We start from the raw sequence: 23,231 nt of genomic DNA on the forward strand, positions 1-23,231 counted from the left end.
GAGATGCCAACAGAGACACTATTCCCTTTTGGGCGCGGCTCTTCACCTGCGACAGCTCCGTCCTCGACTCCTCGAGTCCTAGACGACCAAGATGACACCTATCTCGTATGCATACATGTACTCCGCTCAAGGTGGTCTTGGGGATGCCTTATTTTAGCGAGTTCCACCATGGCTACCACATTGAGATTCGCAATTTATCCTTCTCCTCACCCGTCTAGATAACCTTCGAAAGCTCGACCTCAACGCGAGTCTGCAACTGTCTGCTGAGTGCTGACTGACCTAGCTGACTCTGCTTCATCACTGCCATCCCATCAGCTTTGCCTCGACGTCTAACCTGGGTTTCGATCCCAGCGTCTCCCGTGATAACCTTCTCCTCACGACTCACGAGTGACGGCCACGTCTGCCCCGACCGGCGACGATCTTCGGAAACGCGACCAGCGGGCGAAACCCAGCACGCTGCACACGATGGCCGTCCCTGATCCGGCAACGCAGGCCAACGAGGTCGTACCTGCGAATGGGCGGGAGGAGGAGTCAGCAGACGAGGAGTTCGCCGAACAGACCGAACTAGAAAAGACCAAAGCCGACTTCGACCTCCAGATCGGCGTCGAGGAGATCCTCGTCGACGTCGACCCCAACCTCTCCCTCGACTACCTGCAAAAGGCCAACCGACTGGCCGGCAAACCCCCTCCACATCGCACACCAAGGGACAAGCTGGTGGCCCTGCACAACCAACATGTCGCCAGGAAGCTCCAGGCGGGGGCTCAGAAGGCACCGCGCATGGTGAAGAAGGTCATTCTTGCGCTGTCCTACCCGCCGTCGTCAAGATCCATCAAAGAATTGGAAAAGGTATGTTTTGTGAAGTGATCAGGGGACTTCATGCGAGAAGAGCACATCACAGAGAAGAGAGGGCACGGAGAAATTGACAACCAAGAAACAGATGCCATTGAGTGATTTGATCGTGGAAAATCACCACGAGGACGCCTACATCGTCGTACGGACCATCACTCCGCCCTACCAAGGCGCCGGAACCGTGGCCATCGTCGAGGACGAGTTTGGCAACACCGAGAAGCTGGCCCTCTACAACCAGGGCGACTCCAGTGTCCTCAACGCCGTTCCCGAAGGGTCCGTCGTCCTCGTGAAGGAACCGTACTACAAGTTCAGCGGCGACCACGATTTCATGGTCTGCGTCGACCATCCTTCCGACGCCATCCTTTTGCGGCAGGGACCTGGCGATGAGTTCATTCCCGAGTCGTTCAGGACAGGAGAGCCGCTTACCAGTGCGGCGGACTGGCGAGATGCCGGAGACCAAGCTTTTATGGCGAGGGATCTGCCGCAAGCTGGCGCTAAGTGAGTTTCCCATTCCTTTCATTTCTCTCTTTCTCTCTTTCTCTATACTCTTTTATTTTGCCCATTCACTTACCAACACCCTCGAACAGCTACACCAGGGCGCTCGAACTGGCACCGGAAGACGACACAAAGTTCAAATCGGGCCTCTACACCAAGCGGGCAGGCGTCAACCTCACCCTCAAGTGCTTCGACAACGCCCTCCAAGACGCCCTCGCGTCACTAGGCGGCCCTACCGACTGGAAGTCGTACTTCATCGCCGCCCGCGCCGCCTACGAACTCACCGACTTCAAGACCAGCAAGACCTACTTCGAAGAAGCCCTGAAGAGGAAGCCGCCATCGGCCAACGTGCAAAAGGAGTACGAGCGGTGTCTCGCCCGGGTAGAGGAGAGCGAGAAGGGCAACTACAACCTCGCCGAGATCTCCAGGTCGGTCACCACCAAGAACATCCACCTCGACAAGGCCAGCTTCATCTGCAACACCGAGGTGCGCTCCTCCCCGCACCACGGCCGCGGCCTCTTCGCCGTGCGCGACATCAAGGCCGGCGAGATCATCTACGCCGAAAAGGCCACCTGCGTGCCCAACGAGTTCAACACCGAGCACAACTCGGCCGCCGCCTACGCCCAGCTCGTGGCCATGTGCAACGACAACCCTTCCATCCACCGCAAGGTCATCGACCTCTACGGCGGCACCTACAAGCGGCGCGGCAACGAGGGCACGGAGATCGACGGCAAGCCCGTAGTGGACGTGTTCCTCCTCGAGTCGATCCGGCGCAAGAACTGCTTCAGCGGCACGCACGTCTCGGCCGCCGCCGCGCTGGTCAACAGCAGCAACCGCTCCAACGTGTGGAAGCACGGCATGTCGCGCGGCCTCTGGGTCTACGCCGCCTACTCCAACCACGCCTGCGTGCCCAACTCGAACCGCTCCTTCGTCGGCGACCTGCTCGTCTCCGTCGCCTCCGTCGACATCCCCGCGGGCACCGAGATCACCCACATCTACCTCCCGCCCAAGGCCGCCTACCTGCGCCGCGACGAGCAGTACCGCGCCAGCTGGGGCTTCGCCTGCGACTGCGCCCTCTGCGCCGGCGAGGCCAAGTCCCCGCGCGCCGCCCACGAGAGGCGCATCGACCAGCTCGCCGAGACCGAGGTCTTCATGGGCAAGAAGGGCATGAGTCCCCGCAAGCACCAGCCCGACGCCACCATCCGCCAGATGGAGCGCATGGCCGCCAAGCTGGACGCGCTGCACGAGCCCGAGGTCTACGAGCAGCTGCCCAAGCTGATGATGGTCTGGCCGTCCATGTGGCTTGTCGAGGCCTGGGTGACGCGGAAGAAGTGGACCAAGGCGGTCAAGTGGTCGCTGGAGGTGCTGAGGGCCTTTGGCTTCCTCGAGCCCCTGCGCAGGGACGAGAAGGGGGACCCGGTGCTGTGGATCTTCAGGGATACGTCGGCCGTGATCACGTTTGAGACGATCAAGGGTCTCAAGGTGCTGGCGGAAGCATATAAGGCTCTGGGCGAGGACGATCTGTCGGCGCAGGCGGAGTCGGCAGCCAAGAAGGGACTGCAGATTATGGTGGGCTTTGTGACCGAGGAGACGTACAAGGCGTTCGACTAGATCTGTCAGTGGATGCACGTGGGCATACGACATGCGATGGGGCGATCGGGGTCAGCAGAAATGATTATGTATCCTAAACGTCCATGGAATGAATCTCCGTTGATCGGCCGGTTATGCTGTAAAGACCTTGTGCGTAAGAATACAAAAAGTAAAAGAAATAGACAAAGAAACTCGTCCAGTCCGTGTCTCCATGCCCCTCGGTCTGTGGTTGTGGCCGTGTGGAGAGGAGAGGACAGCCTGCATACGTCACACGACGTGCCAAAGAACCGTCGCCAATGTCATGTATTTTGGCAGAGTTATAAGCCACTCTAACGCTCTTTGCTATAATTCGCCATGGACGAGATCTCATTACGCCGTCGCCGAAATCCGATACCATCCCTTATATACCTCCCCTTGTTCCCATAACCCATGAACGATAATTCGAAAAACCGACACCATTGTTCTATGTGCGCCACCGGAAACCAGGGTGCTTCCAATCGAGGTTGGAAACCTCCTTCTGCGACATGCCGGCGAGCTCTTCCTCGACGCTGCGGCCATCGCGGCGCTTGTTGTCCCACTTCATCCAGAAATAGAAGGAGGTGGAGACGATGAGGATGACGGTGGCGGCAGCCAAGTTGAGGCCGTTGCCGATGGGGTAGTCGGGGGCGTCCCAGACGATGAAGCTCCAGGTGGCGACGAGACCGCCGATGTTGCCCATCATGACCTATGAGGTGTTAGTTTGAGAAGGCCAGAACAGAATTTGAAGGAAAGGAAGAGGGCGAGAGAGAGACACAACATACGTTCAGACCAATGGCGCTGCTACGAGCCGAGTCGCTCACCACGTTGGCGCTAATATGAGCATTCCCCATGGGCCCAAGCACCATGGTAGAGCTGGCGATGAGGAAGGTGGCCGCATAGCGGACTTGTGCGACGTTGGAGGCCAGGAACATGATGTAACCGGCCATGACCATCGGGGCCGACAGGGCAATGAGCACCTGGCGGCGGTCGAGGTACCAGCTCAGGGCGGGGAAAGCCAAGACGAAAAAGGCGCCGACGGCGTAGGGCGGCACGCTGTGGAGCTGCTGCTGGACGACGGTGTACTCCGGGTAGATGGTGCGGACGATGGTGGGGAGGAAGAAGGCGAGCCCCTGGACGGTGATGTTGTTGAAGAGGAAGATGACGGAGATCTGGAGGGTGACGGGGCAGGTCATGCCGCGCCACAGCTTGGTGCGGTCCAGCTTGTCGAGGACCTCGGTGGCGCCGACGCGTTCGGACTTGACGCGGGCGATGCAGAGCTCCTTCTCCTCCTGGGAGAGCCAGCGGGCGGTCTCGGGGCGGTCGGTGAGGGTGAAGAAGCCGATGATGGCGAGGCCGACAGTGATGACGCCCTCGACGGCGAAGATCATGCGCCACGAGGTGAGCGAGCCGAAGCTGTCCATGGTCAGGATGGCGGAGGCGAGGAGGCCGCCAAAGGCGCCGGCGAGCGGGGCCATGACCATGTAGAGGGAGAGGCGGAAGGTGAGCTCGGCGCGCTGGTACCAGCGGGAGAGGTAGTAGGCGATGCCGGGGAGCATGCCGGCCTCGAAGATGCCCAGGAGGAAGCGGATGGCGCTCATCTGGGCCTGGGTCTGGACGAAGGCGGTGAAGATGGAGATGAGGCCGAAGGCGAGCGAGGTGCCGGGGATGAACCAGCCGGGGCCTATCCATTTGCAGAAGATGTTGCAGGGGATCTCGAAGATGATGTAGGAGATGTAGAACACCGAGAGGATGACGTTGTAGTCGAAGCCCTCGAGTTGGAGGTCCTGTTCCATGCCGGCAATGCGGGCATTTCCTGTGAGGCAGAAACATTCTTGTTAGACAGACGCCCGGGTCCCGACACTCACACCTGGTTGTGTAGGAATAACGATAAAAGACTTACCAATATTGGCTCTGTCAATGAAGCAGAATAGGTACAAGAGGGCAACGGTCGGAACGGTGTACAAGTCGAGTTTCCAGCGTAGTCTCCTCACAGCCGCGTCATCAAAGGTGACAAGAGGATTGCCATAGCTACAAGGTTGGAGAAGAGTCAGCCCGTGCAATTTTTGCAAACCTCGATCCACATTCAAAGCCTTCAGAGCCAAACTCACGCATCTGTCGCTACCTGGCCATTGCCGGCAGCGGTGCTAATGGTACCATCGGCATGGGTGACGGTCTTGATGCCCAGGTTCTCGAGGGCGGCGGCAGCATTCGCCTCCACGTGGGCCGTGTTGTTGGTCGTCTCCTTCTCGGACATGATGGGCAGAGAGAGTGCGAGAGTGCGAGAGTGAGAGAGTGAGAGAGTTGCCTTTTCAGCGACTCGAAGGGAAGGTGAGGGTCTGCCCAAAACTACCGGCTAAGGAAAGTCGAAGAGGGTGACAGCAGACACGGACAGGTTGCAAAGAGCAAGAGCGGAAAAGGGGAGCAAGATATATACATAATTAGCATTAACGTGGAGGGAGCTTTATCATGTCGCAATGCATATCAACCCCGGTCCATTTGGGCTGGCCAGACAGGGAACCGGGGTTGGAGGGAAGATGGAGATGGAGGTGGATGTGGAGGGGTGGACGGTGGACGGTGGAGGAGGGATGAGGACAGAGGACAGGGAAGGACGACGTTTAGACGTTTAGGCCAGTCACGTGTAAAAGCCCGCTGCGCCTAAAGGGGGATAAAAAGACAGAAAAGAGGCGTTAAACTGCCGGGGCAGGTACGAAAGTAGTACGGAGTACTCACTGAGTAATCATTACGGATACTTCCCCATTTCGTAAAGTACCACGTACCGAACCCCGAAGACCGGAGAATAGAGACTGGGGAATGGAGAATGTGGGGAGTATGGGGAAAACGGAGGCCGGAGAACCTTGAACTTAAGCTTAATGTGGACCGTTTCCCATAGCATTATGGGCAGTGACTGGTTGCACAATAACTTGTTTTGCGCATCCATATTCCCCCCCAGTCCTGCGTAAAAGTTTGGGGCCTTTGAGGGGGAAGGGAGGAGATGGATAGGGCCGTCTGGGGCACTGGGGCACTGGGGTTCTAGGGACTCTTGGGAGGGCCCCAACAGTTGTGGCGTTCCGGTACCGCGCTGTACCCGGGTTCGTTGTTTCGTTGTTTCGTTCATGTTGTTTCCTACAAGGTACGGGACACGGAACATCTTCCTTTCAGCGCAACCCATCCCAGTCCCATTCCAGTGAATCCAGTCCCCGTCCAGTCCCCCTCCACTCCATCCACGTCCATTGTCCATTTCCCGTAACGGGTTGCCGGTGCGGGGTACATTGTACATTCCCCAGATCTAAAGTCCCCACGTCCTCCCTAGTCGTCATCTCGACAAGCCCGATTTGGGTCAGTGTGATGCATCGGCTTCTATCACGGCTTCTGGTTTCTGGGACGTACAATGTATGTGCGGGGGCGAGCCTCTTGGAGTCGTTAAAGTCTTCGAAGAAGTACGAAGTAGGTATACCAGGTTAGGTAATCACGAGGTAGCCTCTCTGATTATGGATTATGTGCGTGGATCATGGCAACGCACTTCGGAGGAATGGCAAGTTGGCTGTCAGGAGCTTTTCCGACTGAGTAGATGTGATTGTCATATAGTATGCTGATTACTTATGTCTAAGGACTACCTAGAATGATAATAGTACGAATAATAATCACGAGGATAGCAATACCTACCACGATGACAATTATCTCAATTAATTTACCCTTCAATCTTGACCCTATTTGACCGTTCCGGTTACGCTGTAATTATCTGACATGTTCTTGGGTCGAAGGGTATGGGGTAGCGGAGCATATTTGTGGGGAAATGACCCCGGAGCGCCTTACGCGGTAGTACGGCGACAACGACGATGGCCTTGACAATAACGTAAGCCAGTGCTACTGGGTTTGCGACGGCGATGCTTTTCGAGGCGGCGATAGCGGTCCTTAGCATCAGGTATTGGGTATATAGTATATACTCCTCCCTTAATAGCACCCAGTTAACCGCATTACATACACGTGTATCGTAGATCGGTGGGCCACGCTCGTGTCCTGAGAAAGAAACCGTCTAGTACCAAGAACCAAAACGAACCTACTGTTAGGTCGTGTTTCGATAATAGGGAAAACGCTCAACAAATTCTGGGGTCGAGATGATGGTCGAGTTGCTTCCCCAACTTGCCCAACTGCCGGTACAACCCCGCATCAGGAACGTCCAGGAACCTCCCACATCGCCCAACTAAAGAGGCTAAGAGCCACCAATGCACCATCTCCATGTTCACCCAGTCTGCGTATGCCAAGAAGGACCATCTTGGGGCGCATTTCCATCGGCATCTGGAATCGGCACATGGGAAAGGGACGCGTCTTTCCGTATTCCGTGTTCCGTACCCCGTACCCATCGGGGGCCATCGTATCTTTTCTGGTCCGTTTTTCCGAAACGTCGCCTTTTCTTTTCTTTTCGTCTCTGCAAGATCCTACATAAATACCGGCTTGTTCACGGCAAACTTGAGGTGTTCTTCCCCCACGTTCTCTTTCTCCCTTTGGCTGGTTTCGCGTCACACCCTCTGGTCATCGAAACCGGTCTCTCTACACTTCTTTCACTCCAAACAGTCCTCACCTGTTCCTACAGTATTCTCCGACGCGCATACTTGGTTTGGTGCCGGGAAGGTGGCACAGAGACAGTCAACTTGAGGACGGTATTATCGTGGTGTTTGGAGAAGGAAGGCGAAACTGCGATGCAGTGAGTCGCCTCAACCACATTAACCTACGATACTAGGATAGATGAGGATGCTACTTTGAAGAGATGCAGGAAATGTGATGACAGCGTTCCGGCCTCCCCATCGTGCTGAGGCTTGTCAGGTCCCGAACATCTTGGACAAAACGAAGGCTGCCCCGTCCCTCTGAGACTGAGATGCCATGCCGTGGGAGGTATGGCCCTTGCTTTTGTAGGTACCTGGGATGAAGAGGAAAAGAGATTAATCAATTTCCTAGGTAATTAAGGATATCCCTAAGGTACTGACTGCTGACTGATCCGGACTCACCGTACCGACAATGCTGAATACTTCGTCATTACTGAGTTGGTGCCACGAAGTAATTCGTAATCACGGGATATTTCCTGCGATTGTCAAAGCTGAGCGGCTTCTGGCCAATCTTTGACTCTTAAGCCTCCTTCTTCGCCTCGTGGAATTGAACTGTGGACCGTCGGCGGCTTATTAGGGGCTGACGTGAGATGGAAGAAACCTAATAAAATAAGGTAGCAACGATATTTGGTGATCCGTGTGGCTGGGTCCCTTAGACTCGAGTCCCTACCTTAGTAGCAGGACATGGTGTGGCGCTACCGAGATACAACGTATTAAGGGACCACCCCTCTTAATGATGTTCTCCGTGCGACACTGGACTGCGCTGCGCTGCCACCCGCCTCGTATTATAAGTTTGGACACCGTAGACGTAGCCCAAGAGCACAAAGTACACGTGTAGGTAGGTATTCGTGTCTGGTTGTCTGGTATGCGAAGGACGTGGAAGTATGGAAAGGCGTGTTTCGGGTAAGTACCTACCTAGTTGCACCATGTACACGTTGTACTCTGTTCTCTGTAAGGTATGCGCCTTATCCTTCATTGTACCGGTACATACGGCGTATGATGACGCGTGACGAAGACGAAGGCACAGACCATGGGCTTTTGCTGACACCGCCGAGGGCCCTTGGTCCCTTGGTTTTTGATCCTTCTACCTTATCCATCTCGAACAAAGGCCAACCAACTCCGATCCTACGTCTGTCTCGCTCTTTTCTTTCTTTTCCTCCTTCATCAAAGCAAAGCTCGATACAATCGAACGACCATGTTATAGTTCATCCATCATCTCGTGCAACGGCCCTCTCCAACTACGAATCTGCGCCGTTTGGATGGCAACGCTCCCGACATCACCATCACACGCATCACGCCCAGCCTTATCGCTTACGCGTCATCCTACTCCTATCCTCTACCACCGACAGCCTCGAATCGATCCATCCATCTAAGACCTCCATTCCCTCTTCCCTCTCTCCCGCTCGATCGATCGTCCCGAGAATAAGCAACGCGACACAGACCTTGAGAAAGCTAGCCGACAACGTAACCCTTCTGCGGGCGACATTTCTTTTTTCTTCGTCTCTTGCCAAAACAATAAAGAAAAAAAGAAAAAAGAATCCAAATGCTCCGCAGAAAAGAGGTCTACACGACCATCACGCCCATCCCCGGCTTCATCCCCCGCCAGCTCGCCATCGACATCCTCCACTCCCACTCCGAAGTCATCACCCTTAACCCCCTCGTCCTCGACCACAAACCCATCCCCGCGCCCCGCGACGCCGCCGCCGACGAGTACTACTCGACATGGTACGAGATCACCGAGCGCATGCAATGGATCCCCGGCCTGGGCAAGATGGGCTCCGGCAAGATCAAGTTCACCGGCTGCTTCCACGACATGCCCTGGGGCCTGCAGACCCACACCTACGTCCCCATGGGCATCGACATCCGCATCAAGTACCGCATCGACGGGAACCAGCCGGGCCTCGAGCCGCCGCAACCCCCGGAGCTGGGCCTCGCCGAGCTGGGCGCCCCCGCCGACGGCCTCTACCTCCGCGAGGACATTGAGATCCGCTGCAACGTCACCATGGTCGGCTTCGTCAAGTCCGAGCTGAAAGCCGCCTCCAAGGAGATGGTGTCGCGCATCATCAAGAAGGCCGAGCTCCTCGACGCCGGCGTCCTGTCCGCCATGTTCGAGGACGGGAAGCTGCGCACCATTAATCCCAACGACCGTTCTCAGAGCGTCCGCCTCAAGTCGCCACCGCCGTCTACTACCAGCCCCAGTGCCTACAGCACCCATGCTGTCCTCGCCGGCACCGACCGTCCCGGAACCGCCGGGTCGTCTGCGCCGTCTTATTACCCCCAGCACCCCCACCACTACCACCCCCAACAGAAGCCGCAGCAGCCGCAGCAGCAGCAGCAACAATATCCCCAGTATCCACTGACTCAAATCGCGGAATTGCCTCCAGCACATGTCCCTCTCCACCATCCTGTCGAACAGACAACCTTCATCGCCGAACTCCCGGGGAACTACTACCACCCACAAACCTCCCCGAGGCTGCCCCAACAACAACAGCAACAGCAACAAGCAGACACGCCCCTCCCTTCGCCCAACCTCCACAACTACAACCCCAACCGCGACTCCCGCGACTCCCGCGACTCCCGCGCCTCCGTCCTGTCCAACACCAACAGCGGCATGTGGCGCTCGCCACAGCCGAGCCCGCAGTTCCCCCCCCCCGCCGGCCAGCCCAGTCCGTTGTTCGCCTCGTCGAGGCCGACGTCCCTTGCTTCGTCTGCCCCGAGACAGTCGTGGCCCGTGGATACGGAACAGGCGGGGAAGGGCTAAGGCGGGGTGTATGCAGATGTCTAACGCGTAAGGGGGGGAGAGACGTTGTTTTTAATTCAGGATAGTGCTTGGAATCCGGTCTTGGGATAATGGATGTCATGTTTCACATGTATCGACTGAATATGGAAATATTGGGAAAATTATGTTTGACCTCGATGATGGAGCATTCTTGTCATTTGTCATTTGTCTGTATCATAGTATGAGTTGAACGGATTCGGATGTGCCCGTCATATAGACTCGTCCATCCTCCATCCACTTAAAACTATTCGCACGTCAAATTTGTAAACATGTAAGCTTGCGACCCTTTCATATTTGTTAAGCTAGCCCTGTTGGTATATATATACCATACCCTCCCCTCCTTACCCAAGGTCCCAACACAACACCATCATCTCATCATCAACTCAAGTCGCACACTTCTTGCCATATCCTGTCGTTCTATGCGATCCTCCTGCGTTTCGTTCCCCTCGTAGACTGCGTTGCAGTCGCCGCAGTCGCCGCAGTCGCAGGACCCTGGACCGAACCCCTAGACTCTTTTGCCTGCCTCCTGTTCCTCCTAGTGACCGACACCCCCTTAACGCCCTCTCCCTCCGCGTCACCGCCCACAGACTCGTGCTGGTCCGTCCTCTCCCTCTCCCTACCCCGTCCCCTCGTCACCACCATACCAACAGCATCCTCATCACTCTCAACCTCTTCCTTCTCCTTCTGCTTCTGCTTCACCGGCCCCCTTTTCTGCCCCGCTGCCTTCTCCCCCCTCGTCTTTCCCACCCCTTTCCCCTTCCCCAAAACAGCCTCACGCCCCCCCCGAGACTCCCAATAGGCAGCGACATGCTCCTCCGCATACCCAACCACCGCCTCCTCCGGCTCCCACGACCGCTCCTGCGACCCAATCCACGCCACGCGGAGCATCACCTTCCCCGCGGCGTCGACCCGGTGCCCCAGCACGCGCAGCACGTGCCACAGGTCCGGATCGGCCACCGCGCCGCGCCGCCCGCCCTTGACGCCGCGCCAGTACCGAAACAGCACGGCGGGGGCGTCGGTCTGCACGGCGTGCTCGGGTTCCCAGGTGTAGTCGCCCGCCGGGTCGTCGGGGGACCTCCAGGCGATGTGCAGTTCGAGGAGGGTCGGGTCTTCGCGGGACCGGCGGTGGCCGATGATTTTGTCGATTTCGAACTTGTCTGTTGCGTCGGGGGCTGTTGTGGCTGCTTGGGTTGACGATTGTTCTTCTTCGGTTCGTTGTTCTTCTCCCGTCTCCTTTTCCGCTTCGTTTTCCTTTTCCTTTTCCGTCTCCTTCGCCTTGTTTTCGAGTTGCGGGGTGCTGCGCTTTTCTTCAGCTTGGTGTTGATCTTCCGTCTCCCCGTTCACTTTGGGTTCCTGTTCTTCCTTTGCTTCCTTTGCCTTTGCCTTCGCCTTCGCCTTCCCCTTCCTCGATCTGGTCCCCTTCTTCGACCTGGTCTTCAATTTCGCTTTCAATGTCGGTTCGGCCTCCTTGGGCGCGACTGTGGCTTCCTCTTCACACTTCTCCTCCTGTACCGGCGTGGGTGTTTCGGTCTCTTGTTCGACGACCGCGGCTTGGGGTTCGTGGCGGCGGGGTGGAGAAGGGCTGGGTTCGCTGGCCGGTCGCTGGACGGAGGGGATTTCTGTTCGAGAATTGGCAGGTTAGGAGATGGTGCAGTGACGGGAGGGGAAAAAGAGATATATATATTCTAGCCATACCTTCATCAATGTCTCCCTCAGATTTGACTTCGGCTTCCACCTCCACTTCCACTTGGGCTTTCGCCTGTTCACTTTCGTTTTGGGGCTCTTCAAGCTTTGCAGTCTCATTATCCTCTGTAGTCGCCTCTGCCACCCTAACGGGGACTTTGGCCTGCTCCTTCACCGTCTCAGCCACGATTTCCTCGGCCTCTTCCGTCGCGACATCGATGGTCGCAGACGCGTCACCTTTAGCTGTAATGCTATCCTGCGCTTCAGGCTCCTCGACCTCATCGTACTTCTCCTCCGCAACCTCGTCCATCGGCCGCTTCCGGGGACTGCTTGCACGCGAATCTCTACCGTGTCCGCTGAACGCGCCGAAAACGCGACCGAGGATGGAGCCGGTCGTGGACGGATTGGTAGACGGAGGCTCGGGGGCGGCGGCGGGAACGATGACCTCCATCGGAGCCATGGGCGCGACGGGCGCGGAATGGATATCGCCGAACATGGGATCGTGGGAGGCGGCGCGTCGCGGGGAGGTCGCGGGTATTAAGGGGCGCCTCAAAGGTGGGGGAGGGGTGGCAGCGAGGTGGTCGGATTTGAATCGCTTTGAGGCGCGGGCTGATTGTGTGACGCCTGGGACGGGGGCGGCGGCGGCAGCAGGGGGCCCGGAGGATGACGGCGAGGCGGGGTCCGGGGCGTCGATGAAATGGAGAGCGCCGTTCTTAATGGTGACCTGTTTCTTCCTAGTCGCCGGGGCGGCGGGAGTCGAAGCCCGGTTGGCCGTGAGAGTGGGCGAATTGCTTAATCTGGCCATGAAGCTGATTTCCAAGTCGCGTCCTGACTGTCTGTGTTGTGTCTGGGCCGTTGGTTCGGTTGACAGTGGGGGGCGATTCACTTGAGATTGTGAGGAGGTCTGCCCAGCCTTCGGAAGCAACAGGACACGCGACTGGGGGAATGGAGGCGTGTGTCGATGGTCGAGGAGGGTGGGGAGGGTCGAGAAGGGTCGAGTACAGTCGAGGATGGTGAGACCTAAAGGTCGATATTACGCGCAAGTCCGGGCCTGAATGGACGACGAAAACTCAGGCAAGAAACAAAGGAGAAAACAGAAGAATTTGACAGACGATAGATGTTATGAAAGGTCGATTCGCTTCGACCTTTGCGACCACGCGATTGTTATTGACTTTTTTGGCGACGAAGGAATGAATTTGTCGAGATGATGCTCGGAATACACGTAGAAAGCGGGAGATGGTCCGGGCAGGTCACGGGAACATGATGCGACGACGAGGAAGACGATGAAAATTAGGTAATCGGACAGTGAACGCCTTAGTCATCAACCACTTACTTAATCACCCTTTTTTTCTTCTCTTCCCTTTCATCATTCTGGTTGTCTGGCCGCATTGTCGCTCCCGCATCACGACGTACGTGGTGGGTGTAGAAACCGAAAAACACTAATAAAGAACGCAAATTCGGAATTATCCAAATGGACCAAGCCGTCATTTTATATCTTTCTTTGTCAAGCTTGCCTGCACGAGCCGCCTCTAGCCTCGAGTGAGCACTGAGACCAACTCAACCCGCCACCAACCGCCGAAAGCAACTTTGGGGTCCAAGTCCAACCGGCCAACAACGGTCGTGCCTCAGTGGCGTTGCTGCATCCGCAATCCAAGGATACATAATTCAGCGGATGACTTATGACACTTGTCGCTGCTTTTCCCCCTTAGGGCTACACTTGCGAATTGAGGGGACTCGGCACATGGCGTTGCTCTACGAGTCTGGGGTGCATGATATCCTTGCCGATCCCCTGCCCAAATAGGCAGCATGCGGAGTTGGACCTCGGGATCCCCAAAGACCTGCATCACCTACGGGGTCATCGACACGGCACTTGGATCGATGGAACTTGCAAGAATAAACGCCTACGCGGGAGGGAGAGACCAGAGACATCCAAACAAAGAATCCGATGCCTCCTAATGTTTTGATCCGAGGCTTGTTACCCTACCTGTCTCTTAGCGTGGAACCCCCAGATGATCCTACAGTCTAATAGTCTACTCCTCACCATCCCTTCCGGTATGCATCGCGAGGGGTCGGCCAGATGAGCCCTGAAATAGGCGACTGCTAGAAGCACTGATTTGACTGCCGAGGTAAGTTCACCTCCCACCGTAGTCCGGAATCTCTGAGACATGCAGACTGTAGACCTTGCGAAGGATCGAATACATTGACCCTTCTGGTTATAAAAGAAGCAAAAGCGAAGCATTCTGGCTGGCGTATTTTGCCTCTATCGTTGGTCTCTGGTTTCTCCAACGACTACTGCCACCACAAACTCCCCGTATCTTTCATAGCAATCAGCCATCCGTCAAAATGCTCCCGCCTCGTTTCCTCTTCCTGTCACTCGCCGCTCTAGGCCTTACCTCCGCTCGGATTGCTCGACGCCAGGACAACTGCCCTGAGGTGCCAGACACCGGCGTCACCATCGGCGAGCCGGTTCCCATGATCCCCGAACACATCCCACAAGGATGTTCCGACTTTGAAATCCTAGTTGGTGAGAGAACAAGCCAAGCCTGTCCCAACCCGTCTAAAAATGGCGGATTAGCCTCTTGATGGGGTATATTGATACTAAACTCACGCAAAGCCCGTGGCACGAGTGAGCCCAACGCGGATGGAGGCAAGTTCGGCGTCATCGTCGGCGACCCCGTCGTCAGCAACACTTCTGCCATCTTGGCAGGCGCCAGGGGCTATCCCGTCCAGGTAAGTCCCTTTCCGTCTACCATCCATCCTCGTCTCATCAACTACGAGCCATATCTAAGGACAATATTCGCAGTATCCCGCCAGCGCACGAATCATCACCGGTGTCCGCCAAGGCTCCGCCGACGTCGTCAGCCGCCTGACCTCGCAAGCTGCCGCCTGCCCCCAACAGACCTTCGCCCTCGTCGGGTACTCCCAGGGCGCTGCCGTGATGCACGCTGCTGCCGACGACATTCCCAGGGCTCTGTACGGTCGCATCAAGTCCCTCGTTATGTTCGGGGACGGTGCTCTGCGTCTCGGCTCTATTGGTAGTCGTTTTCCTATCGGGTTGAACAACAAGGTGATGCAGGTCTGCGCTGATGGGGATCCTGTGAGTGTTGCGCTGCCTCCCTACTGTTGCATCTTTTTGTTATATAATATATATACTCGAATTGTCTCACCCTGCCGTCCTTCCCGATTCCACCGCTGACGCGCTCATTTACATATAGACTTGCGACCGCGACGGAACTTGCACCTATTATCATCTGACTTATATCCGACATGAGTACGTTGACCCTGCAGTCAACCATATTGTCCAGGGCTTCCTTTCTGGTTGAGAGGTGTCGCTTCGGTCTCCAAAGCCCAGACGGAGTGAGAGTCATCTAATGGAGTTCCAAGTTGAGAGTGTTACAATCTTTGGAGGAGGGATTGTGTTGGCAGAATATGAATATAAGTTCTTGCGGTTGCTCCAAAATACACATGCCAAGCCCATCGCTCGCACTTCGTCCAAGGTCGTTTCCTCCGTATAATCGTGTGGAGTGAATGCGAGACAGGGGCTGTTATTATAACCCATTTAAACCCTCAAATGAGATGCCCATTTGAACCGTGGGCCCATTAGAACCCAGCCCCGTTGGGCTTTGGGCTTAATGCGCGCTACCAACAATTACCCCCTAGAGCTCATGGGCCCGAATGGGTAAGCCCAGATCCGGCCCAGGAGGACCCAATGGGCTTTGGCATCGAATTGGAGATATATCCCCCATATTCTGCCCAGGCGAACTGCATCGCCAGTCAATTACAGGTATCCAGCACTGAAAGAAGCGACTCCTGGTTATTTCCAACTGGACCACCACAACACAAAGCGTCGAGAGGCACACCACGAGAATCATGTTAAGGGCTTTTATTATTTTATTTGTATTATACACGTACAAAGTTCATCCAGGGTTATGTTTTGGTCGTAAGTGCCAATTCCCCCTCATGCAAAAGCTACCTAGCCATTCCCAATGTGTGGCCGGTGCTTTCTTTTGGCCGTGCAGGTCGCCAAATGCCCCCAATGCAAAAGCTTGCTAGCCAGTCTTCTGCTGCTTCGTTCGGCATGCCTCTCCTAGTGGGCAACCGAAAAAAGAAAAAAACAGAAATGTCATCCGCGAAAAGCGGGGGAAAGTAACGCAAAAAGAAGCAAGAAAAAGCAAGAAATGACCGTATCCTACAGCAAAAATCATCATCGTGCAGTCATTAAAACTCCCTGAGAGAGACCTTAACAAGCAGGTCCGACTTCTTCCAGAGCATGAAGACCGTCTGCCGCTCAATCCATCCTTCGGTCTCGGGCACCATCTCGAAATCAAAGTGCCAGACCAGGTACGCCAAGATCATGCGCATCTCGGCCCACGCCAAGCTGTGAGGTGACTAGAGTCAGCTGGAAGAAGAAAAAAATACCAGAGAGTAAAAAAACGTACTTCTTTCCCAAACAATCTCTCGGCCCAACGCTAAAGGGCTTCACAACGTTCCTGTCGTCCTTCTCAAACTCGGGCGGGCAGGGCTTCAGCCAGCGCTCAGGCACCATCTCGTCCGGACGGTGGAAGTTGAGAGGGTGGCGATGGGCTGCGAGCAGGTTGATGCCAACGCTGGTGTTGGGCGGAATGAAGTGGCCGGCGACGGTAGCGCCCTGGGCCTTGGTGCGACGGAAGAGGCCGTCAGGCGCAGGTGGGTAGAGGCGCAGTCCCTCGTTGATGACGGCGTTGAGATATTCCTGGTGCTGCAGCTTGACGAGGGTAAGCTCGGAGGGCGAAGCAAACTCGGAACGGATGGTTTCGGTGAGTCTGCGAAGAGTGGCGGGAGACTTGCAGAGCATGTACATGGTTCCGGCCATCATGGTAGCGGCTGGGGTTTCGTCGAGGTCAGTGAAGAGACCACATGCCCGGAAAGAGGGCGGGTTTACTTACTCGTTTCGCTGCCTGCAATGATGAAGGTGATGGCAGAAGCCTCAATTTCCAGGCGGGACATTCTGCAGTGGCAACATGGGTCAGCCAGGTGCACAGGTATATATATATAAAAGGAGAAAAAGGAGGAGAAGAAAAAGACACTCACCCCTTCTCACCCTGGGAATTCTTCAGAATGTACGACATGAAATCAGGGCGATCCGTCTCCATGGCCATCCGGCGGGACGCAGCCGTGGCACCGAAAGAGAGGGCTTCCGCGCGATGCTTGACCATCTCCTTGGGGATGCAGGCAAGGATGGCACCCATGGGGAGGAGCGGATAGCGGTATAACTCTCGGAGGTAGGTGAAGGCCTTGAGGGTCCAGAAGACCGTGTCGAGCCAAGGGTGCATCTCGCCCTGCTCGAGGCCGCCGAAACTCTCCCCGAAGGACAAGTCACCGATAATATCGGTGGTGAGGAAATTGACCCACTTGGAGAAGTTGAGAACGGCGGCGCCGCTGTCGGTGCCGGTGACCTTCTCGACCTCCTCGCGCAGCTTCTTGATGAAGAGAGAGGTGTACTGGTGGAGATAGGCCTCCTGCAGGACCAGCGCCTTGTCGGAGAAGGCATGGGATTGGATGCGACGGAGACGACGATGGTGATCATCCTCCTTGGCCGACGCCTGTTGTGAAGGGGTAAGAATTTGTCAGTGGGTCTGGTCTGCATTGAAATTTGAGATGATAGGAGGGAATACGTACAATGGTGTCGACGGCATCGCCAGCCGAGAGGTAGGTGATGGGGTCCTTGGGGATGTTACCCCGACCGGTGCTGGCTTGCCGGAAGCCATAGATATCTGAGTTGGTAGATGGTGAGTTGAATGATCACGTACTTTGGTGAAGGCATACGAATGAGAATGAAAATGAAAAAAAGGAGAAAAAAAGGAGAAAAATATGAACAGATAAAATCAAACAAAAAAATGAAGCAATTGAGACAGTGGTTACTCACCTTGCCAGGCCTGGCTGGTCGTGAAGGAAAGGGTATCGGGGGCGATGCGGACTACATGGCCGTACTTCATATGCATCTCCTTGGTGGTCCAGGTGACGGTGCCCCGAAAGATTTCAATGGTGTAGGGCAAACGGCTGACAGCGTACCACCAGGGGCCCGGGTATTTGCTCAGAGGATGAAAGAAAAGGTTGTACACAGCCGAGAGAAGGAAGTAAATGATCGTCTGTCACCGTCACACACAGGTCAGTTAGATCGATCGCATCTCAGCAAACAAAACAAACAGAGATGCATGAGAGCTGAGCCGGGTAGGCCGTAGACGGTTGGCGGCAGGCCGCAGGGGTCCAAACCCCATGTTTGGTGAAAGCTCATGCTCATGCATGGGTAGGGTGAGGGTTTGAGATAAGATAACGGCCAAAAGGCAAAGGACACGATGATGACGAAGCTGGAGAAGCTGAGAATGAAGCTGATGATGCCAATGATGCCAATGGTGATGAAAATGAATGGTAGATAGAGGACACTCACCAGGCTAAGAAGAGTAAGGGCTGCAGCTCCCCAAGAGGAGAAGGCTGCGGCAACGAATGTGAAAGGACCAGCCATTGTTATTACTCCAGAGCAATATCAAAGCAGAAGCAGCATGCACGATGCGATCGTTGCACGACTTCAGATCTCGATCCTCGGTCAAGATCCGGGGGCGAAATGGGGCCAGGTGGGCAAAGCGATATTGCAGTGGCGCGCGTTATACTGTTTGTTGGGTGGTGCGTGGTGCGTGGTGTGTGATGTGTGATGTGTGATGCGTGGTACAGAAATAGGAAAAAAGAACGTCAAAAGGGATCGGTTGACTAGGATTTGTGGTTTGTTTGTTTTCGGTTCCCTGGCGAAAAAAATTGATGGTCCAGGGACCATAGAAATAGGGCCCCAAGAGTTTTCTTTTGTGGTGTTTAGGGTTGCTCTGAGAGTGTAAGGAATGAGGGGAAAAAAGAGAGTGAGGGAGTGTGAGAAAAAGCAAGAGAGAGATGTAGATGGCGAGAGATAATTAGGTAGCGCGTATGTGGGAAAAAAAGAAGAGGGAGTAAGAGAAGGAAAGAGCTGTGAATAAGGTAAGGTAGGAAGGAGGGACCGGGATGTGGGAATAGGCACGAACTAGGTAGGTACCAAAGTATTGGCTATGGTGAGAAGGAAGGCAAGAAAGGTCGGGTAGGTACCTAGGCCAGGTAGGTAAGGTACGAAGTAGAGGCCAGAGCCTGACTTCCTTCCCTCCAAATCTCACAATCTCACAGATCTCGCGTGGGAGGGCTTGGCTCTTCTCTTTTCCGATTACCTACTGACCCCCTGGCCTTGTATGAAGCGATTGCCGGACTTCCCACGAGCTGGAGGCCATCCACTTGCTGGAGGGTCATCCACTCGCATCTGTCTCTTTCATTTTGGTTGGAAGTATGGATAATTACGACGTACTTGTCGCGCTGTTTTGAGAAAAAGGGGGGGGGGGGTGTTTAGGGGGTGTTTCGCGATTGTCTATGTTGTATCTGGGGGCCAGTCTGGGGGTGCAAGAACGCGTAGAAGTGTTCGCTACGTGGGTCAATGACCTGGAGTAGGAGGGATCTGCATTTCCTTGGGAGTCAATTAGCGGCATGTTCCGCAGTGGGAGACTTACGGAATGTATCCATATGTTCCATATGTGCCTGTACACGTACACGTACTTCGTCCTTTTATACATTACAGGAAATGATGACTGCTGGATCAGGCGAATTACATGGAGAAACCCGTATGTACTCCGTACATAACTTGCGTGTTATGCGCATTAGAGGGATCGTGAACTGAGATATAGCGCTCAATGCAAGGATGACTGATGGATGCCACAACTCAAAACATGGACAAGCTGAGGCGAAATCAAACAAAACCACCCAAAACCTCCCTCGTCGATGGATGATCTGCTCCAGAGCGCAAAGCGCATTGAGGTCCAAAACCCCATCCCATTTCCATGTGTCCATTTGTCTCGGAGATTATTGAAACGTTCATGTACATTGATGTAATTATATGTCAGGTAGATTGCAACGTACACGTGTACCAAGGTGCGGCAGGTACCATTCCGACGCCCAGATGTGGAGCGCAGGAGGGTCCCGAGGATGCGGAACATGCCGAACCCAGCAACTGACTGGTCACATTGTCATGGTCCATGCGTGTACCCTACATGTACCTGTACGTTGTAACCTGAATAAGATTTGATAGCAGCACCTTTTTTTTTTTTTTAATTCATTACGCGCATGCAGCCCTAAAGCTATAGCGCGACGCCTATCGCCCTAAGGGCTAGAGGCTATAAGAAGCTAGGTACAGTAAAATAGAGCGTACTACATAAAGGAAATCCTCCGTAATAATCTGCCTAATAAGACCTAATAGGTAAAAAACCAAAGCAATATAACTAGACCGCAGGAATCGTGGTTTACGCCCTATACTACTCTGCCGAGGCTATTTTAATAGCTAAAAGGTAGGCCTATAAGGCCTGTATTCCTTTTTTAGTACTAAATAATAGCGGCAGAGATAGCGGTAGGCCTGCTAGGGCTTCCCGCAGGGCTCTTCGTTCTTCTTTATAAAAAGGGCATAAAAGAATAAGGTGTGCTGTATCCTATATAGGGGAGCCGGGACAGGAATAGCGGTCGTTAGCGCAGTTTTAGACACTTTTTTAGTGGGTTTTTAGGTATCCGAAGCCGGTTTTTAACTGCGTAAAAGCCGATTTTACCCACCTAGGGCCTTATATTAGTAGTGGTTTTCAGGAGAAGCGGAGGTTATCGCGGACTAGTCGTCTATATAGGCGGCCTAATCGAACCGATCGACCTCTTTTCTCTTCCTTCTCTTCGTGATTCTATAGGGTCTTCCAGTCTTAAATAAGGGCTTTATTTACCCGGCGTTTTAGGTGGCTAAGGGTAACTAAGCAAATGGATTTTATAGCTTTTTCGGGGTTTAATGCCCCTTTAGCCACTTTATCTGCTAGCTCGTTCCCTTCTATCCCTATATACGAGGGGCACTACTAGATAGATACCGAAGTGCCTAGTTATTTAAGGCGTAAAATAAGGCTTTTAGCTTCTATAGTCTACTATAAGGTGCGCTAAAGCTTCTGAATAGCCGCCTAAGAATCACTAAAAATATAGCACTCCAGGGGCCTAGGCGTCTGCTTTAGGGCAGCGTAAAGGGCCTAAAGAATAGCGTATAATTCAGCGTCTACGACTTCGGTAACGGCCCCTAGGTTAAAGCCTATAGCTTTACAGGGCCTTCCAGTATTAGTCCACTATATCATAGCGGTTATAGCCCGTGAAGGTCCTTTAGAGGCCTAGTAGGTGGCCTAGAGACCCGTCGGTATAGAAAATAGCAGCCTATTCCCCTAGACCTTACTGAATTTCGGCTAGGGCTTTAAGGTGGGCTGTTTTCTGATCAGGGGTATTAGGGCTAGGGTCGGTATCTGTTTTAGACCGGTCCTTAAGGGGGAAAAAGGGTCTTAGGTCCGCTATAGGTTCCGAGGCCTAGGGGGCCTCCCACCTAGCCGAAGAACCCTCGATATTCTAAGACTAACCTACTAAAGCCACTATTTCTAGGCCTAGCCTATATAGCTATATGCTAGGCTATAGGTTCTAGAGAAGGGCGAGATTCTGATTTTCGTCCCCTGGCTGCCTTTGAACGCTAGTATAAAGCTGGCGTTTAATAGGGTGGTTTAGTATGAACTTTAAGGCCCGAAAGGTATAGAGCCTATTAGGTCTAGTTAACCGAACCGCTACCGGGGGGACTACTGCTTCGAGTTCTAAAGGCCGTAAGGGGGCCCCCCTAAAAGCTCCTAGTATCCTAACTAAAGCGCTATACTATAAGCGTTTTAAGCGGTCCACTAGGTGTTTTTTCTGTGATTGTAGGTCCTACTAGAGCTACGAGCCGAAATTAGCTAAGGAGGCTATATAGGCTATATATAGCTGCCGTAAAGCCTTAAAAGAAAGGCCCCTCCATAAGCTAGCTAGCCTGTATAGCCTGTTTAGGGCTCCTAAAGCTAAGTTTAGGCGTTTTTCGACGTAGGGTTTAAAGGATAGCTTCGGATTAAACCAGACCCTAAGCCACCTAATAGCACCTAGCGCTGGTTTAACTAAGTGCCCCCCTATAGTGACCGGAGTGTCTTCTATAAAGCGTCTTCGGTGGAAGTAAATAAGCTCTGTTTTTTTAGGGTGGAAAAGGACTTAGTTAACTTTTACTGCGTCGAAAAGGGAGGCTGCGGCTTTTTCTAGGGTTTTACAGTTTTTTCTAGTCGATATAGACGCTATGGATAGCTGAAAATCATCGATATAGCATAACTAAAGACCCTAAAAATCCGGTCCCGTTATAACCTTCCTAATATAAATCAGGAAAAGGATAGGAGAAACCGGAGAGCCTTATAGAACCCCTATATTGAGGGGGGTAGGCTACTAGACCTGCCCCTCGAAAGCTAGTTAGATTCGCCTACTTTCTGTAAAAAAGGCTACCTATTTAACTAGGTTCGAGGGTAATTAGAGTTCCTAAAAGGACCTAAGTAGCTAGGGACGGGCGACGTAATCGAAGGCTCCTTTAAAATCTAAAAACAGCATAGAAAGCACAGGATTTTAGCGTGATTTACGCTATGTTTCGATATAGTGGAGGAGGGGGAGGGCTATATCGATAGCAGAGCGTTATTTTCTACCCCCTATTTAACTAGGGTGTAGAAGGTCGTCGCGGGTATTAGCTATAAAGCTAAGCCTAGTAGCTATAACCCTTTCGAGGACTTTACCTAGGTAGTTTAGAAGGGCTATAATTCTATAAGACTTAGGACTAGAATAGTCCTTCTTCCCCGGCTTCGGTAAAACGACCCCTAAGGCTTCTTTCCTGCAGGTAGGGTGGTGGCCTGCTATAAATAGTGCTGTATAGGCTTTTAAAAAGAGCCTGGGGATAACCTTATAGGTCTGCTGGATCGGCTTTAGACTAATACTATTAGGCCCTAGAGCTTTCCCCTTAGTAGCACCGAATATAGCGCGTTATAGTTCGGTAGCCTAAAGGCCAGGCTACTCCCACGGTCTTCTAAGGCCCTTACTACGTGATCTAGTTAGGCTCTAGGGGCCGGTAGAAGGGTAAAAGGGGCCTGGGTCCCCTAAAGGGCCTGTAAATATAGGGGCTTCGGGGGCGTCGGTGGCGGAGGGTATAGGAAAAAGGGTCTGAAGTAGGGCGTTGTATTTATCTTCGAAGGCGTAGGCCTTCTGCTTCGTAGGCGTTTAAATCGGTGGGATTTTCGTATTAAGGCCGCTTTTCGTATAGTTATAGGCCTTAAAGATTC

General features: G+C 53.9%; 7 protein-coding genes across 7 annotated transcripts; 5 read left to right on the top strand and 2 right to left on the bottom strand.

Moving 5' to 3' along the window:
- The first annotated feature begins 115 nt into the window (after positions 1 to 115).
- Positions 116 to 3,064, top strand: SODALDRAFT_316512 (TPR domain-containing protein). Its single transcript, XM_028609317.1, has 3 exons — positions 116 to 846; positions 938 to 1,347; positions 1,437 to 3,064. The coding sequence occupies exons 1-3, from the start codon at positions 466 to 468 to the stop codon at positions 2,953 to 2,955; spliced, it is 2,310 nt and encodes a 769-aa protein (XP_028463971.1). The 5' UTR covers positions 116 to 465; the 3' UTR covers positions 2,956 to 3,064.
- Positions 3,060 to 5,521, bottom strand: SODALDRAFT_352969 (MFS general substrate transporter). Its single transcript, XM_028613620.1, has 4 exons — positions 5,061 to 5,521; positions 4,853 to 4,980; positions 3,735 to 4,765; positions 3,060 to 3,658 (listed from the first exon to the last, which is right to left on the bottom strand). Exons 1-4 carry the CDS (start codon positions 5,204 to 5,206, stop codon positions 3,398 to 3,400), a joined length of 1,566 nt encoding a protein of 521 aa, XP_028463972.1. The 5' UTR covers positions 5,207 to 5,521; the 3' UTR covers positions 3,060 to 3,397.
- A 1,540-nt stretch (positions 5,522 to 7,061) lies between these two features.
- SODALDRAFT_59022 (hypothetical protein) lies at positions 7,062 to 7,880 on the top strand. The gene has a single exon (XM_028615512.1). It carries the CDS (start codon positions 7,176 to 7,178, stop codon positions 7,656 to 7,658), a length of 483 nt encoding a protein of 160 aa, XP_028463973.1. The 5' UTR covers positions 7,062 to 7,175; the 3' UTR covers positions 7,659 to 7,880.
- A 768-nt stretch (positions 7,881 to 8,648) lies between these two features.
- Positions 8,649 to 10,590, top strand: SODALDRAFT_328536 (hypothetical protein). The gene has a single exon (XM_028610721.1). The coding sequence runs from the start codon at positions 9,097 to 9,099 to the stop codon at positions 10,312 to 10,314; it is 1,218 nt and encodes a 405-aa protein (XP_028463974.1). The 5' UTR covers positions 8,649 to 9,096; the 3' UTR covers positions 10,315 to 10,590.
- A 912-nt stretch (positions 10,591 to 11,502) lies between these two features.
- SODALDRAFT_59102 (hypothetical protein) lies at positions 11,503 to 13,369 on the top strand. The gene is made up of 2 exons (XM_028615513.1): positions 11,503 to 13,296; positions 13,349 to 13,369. Exon 1 carries the CDS (start codon positions 11,784 to 11,786, stop codon positions 12,903 to 12,905), a length of 1,122 nt encoding a protein of 373 aa, XP_028463975.1. The 5' UTR covers positions 11,503 to 11,783; the 3' UTR covers positions 12,906 to 13,296; positions 13,349 to 13,369.
- A 989-nt stretch (positions 13,370 to 14,358) lies between these two features.
- Positions 14,359 to 15,469, top strand: SODALDRAFT_346231 (alpha/beta-hydrolase; the record flags this gene model as incomplete). Its single annotated transcript, XM_028613245.1, has 4 exons — positions 14,359 to 14,560; positions 14,630 to 14,745; positions 14,819 to 15,112; positions 15,231 to 15,469. 4 exons carry the CDS (start codon positions 14,359 to 14,361, stop codon positions 15,336 to 15,338), a joined length of 720 nt encoding a protein of 239 aa, XP_028463976.1. The 3' UTR covers positions 15,339 to 15,469.
- Positions 15,470 to 16,233: 764 nt separating this feature from the next.
- Positions 16,234 to 18,140, bottom strand: SODALDRAFT_283086 (isotrichodermin C-15 hydroxylase; the record flags this gene model as incomplete). The annotated part of the gene is made up of 6 exons (XM_028608383.1): positions 16,234 to 16,393; positions 16,455 to 16,878; positions 16,941 to 17,002; positions 17,086 to 17,597; positions 17,686 to 17,768; positions 17,921 to 18,140. Coding segments are annotated over 6 exons (1,461 nt in total), but the record flags the coding sequence as incomplete, so codon positions are not given.
- Positions 18,141 to 23,231: the final 5,091 nt, after the last annotated feature.

This window comes from Sodiomyces alkalinus, assembly GCF_003711515.1.
Source record: "Sodiomyces alkalinus F11 unplaced genomic scaffold SODALscaffold_10, whole genome shotgun sequence".
NCBI classification, from domain to species: domain Eukaryota; kingdom Fungi; phylum Ascomycota; class Sordariomycetes; order Glomerellales; family Plectosphaerellaceae; genus Sodiomyces; species Sodiomyces alkalinus.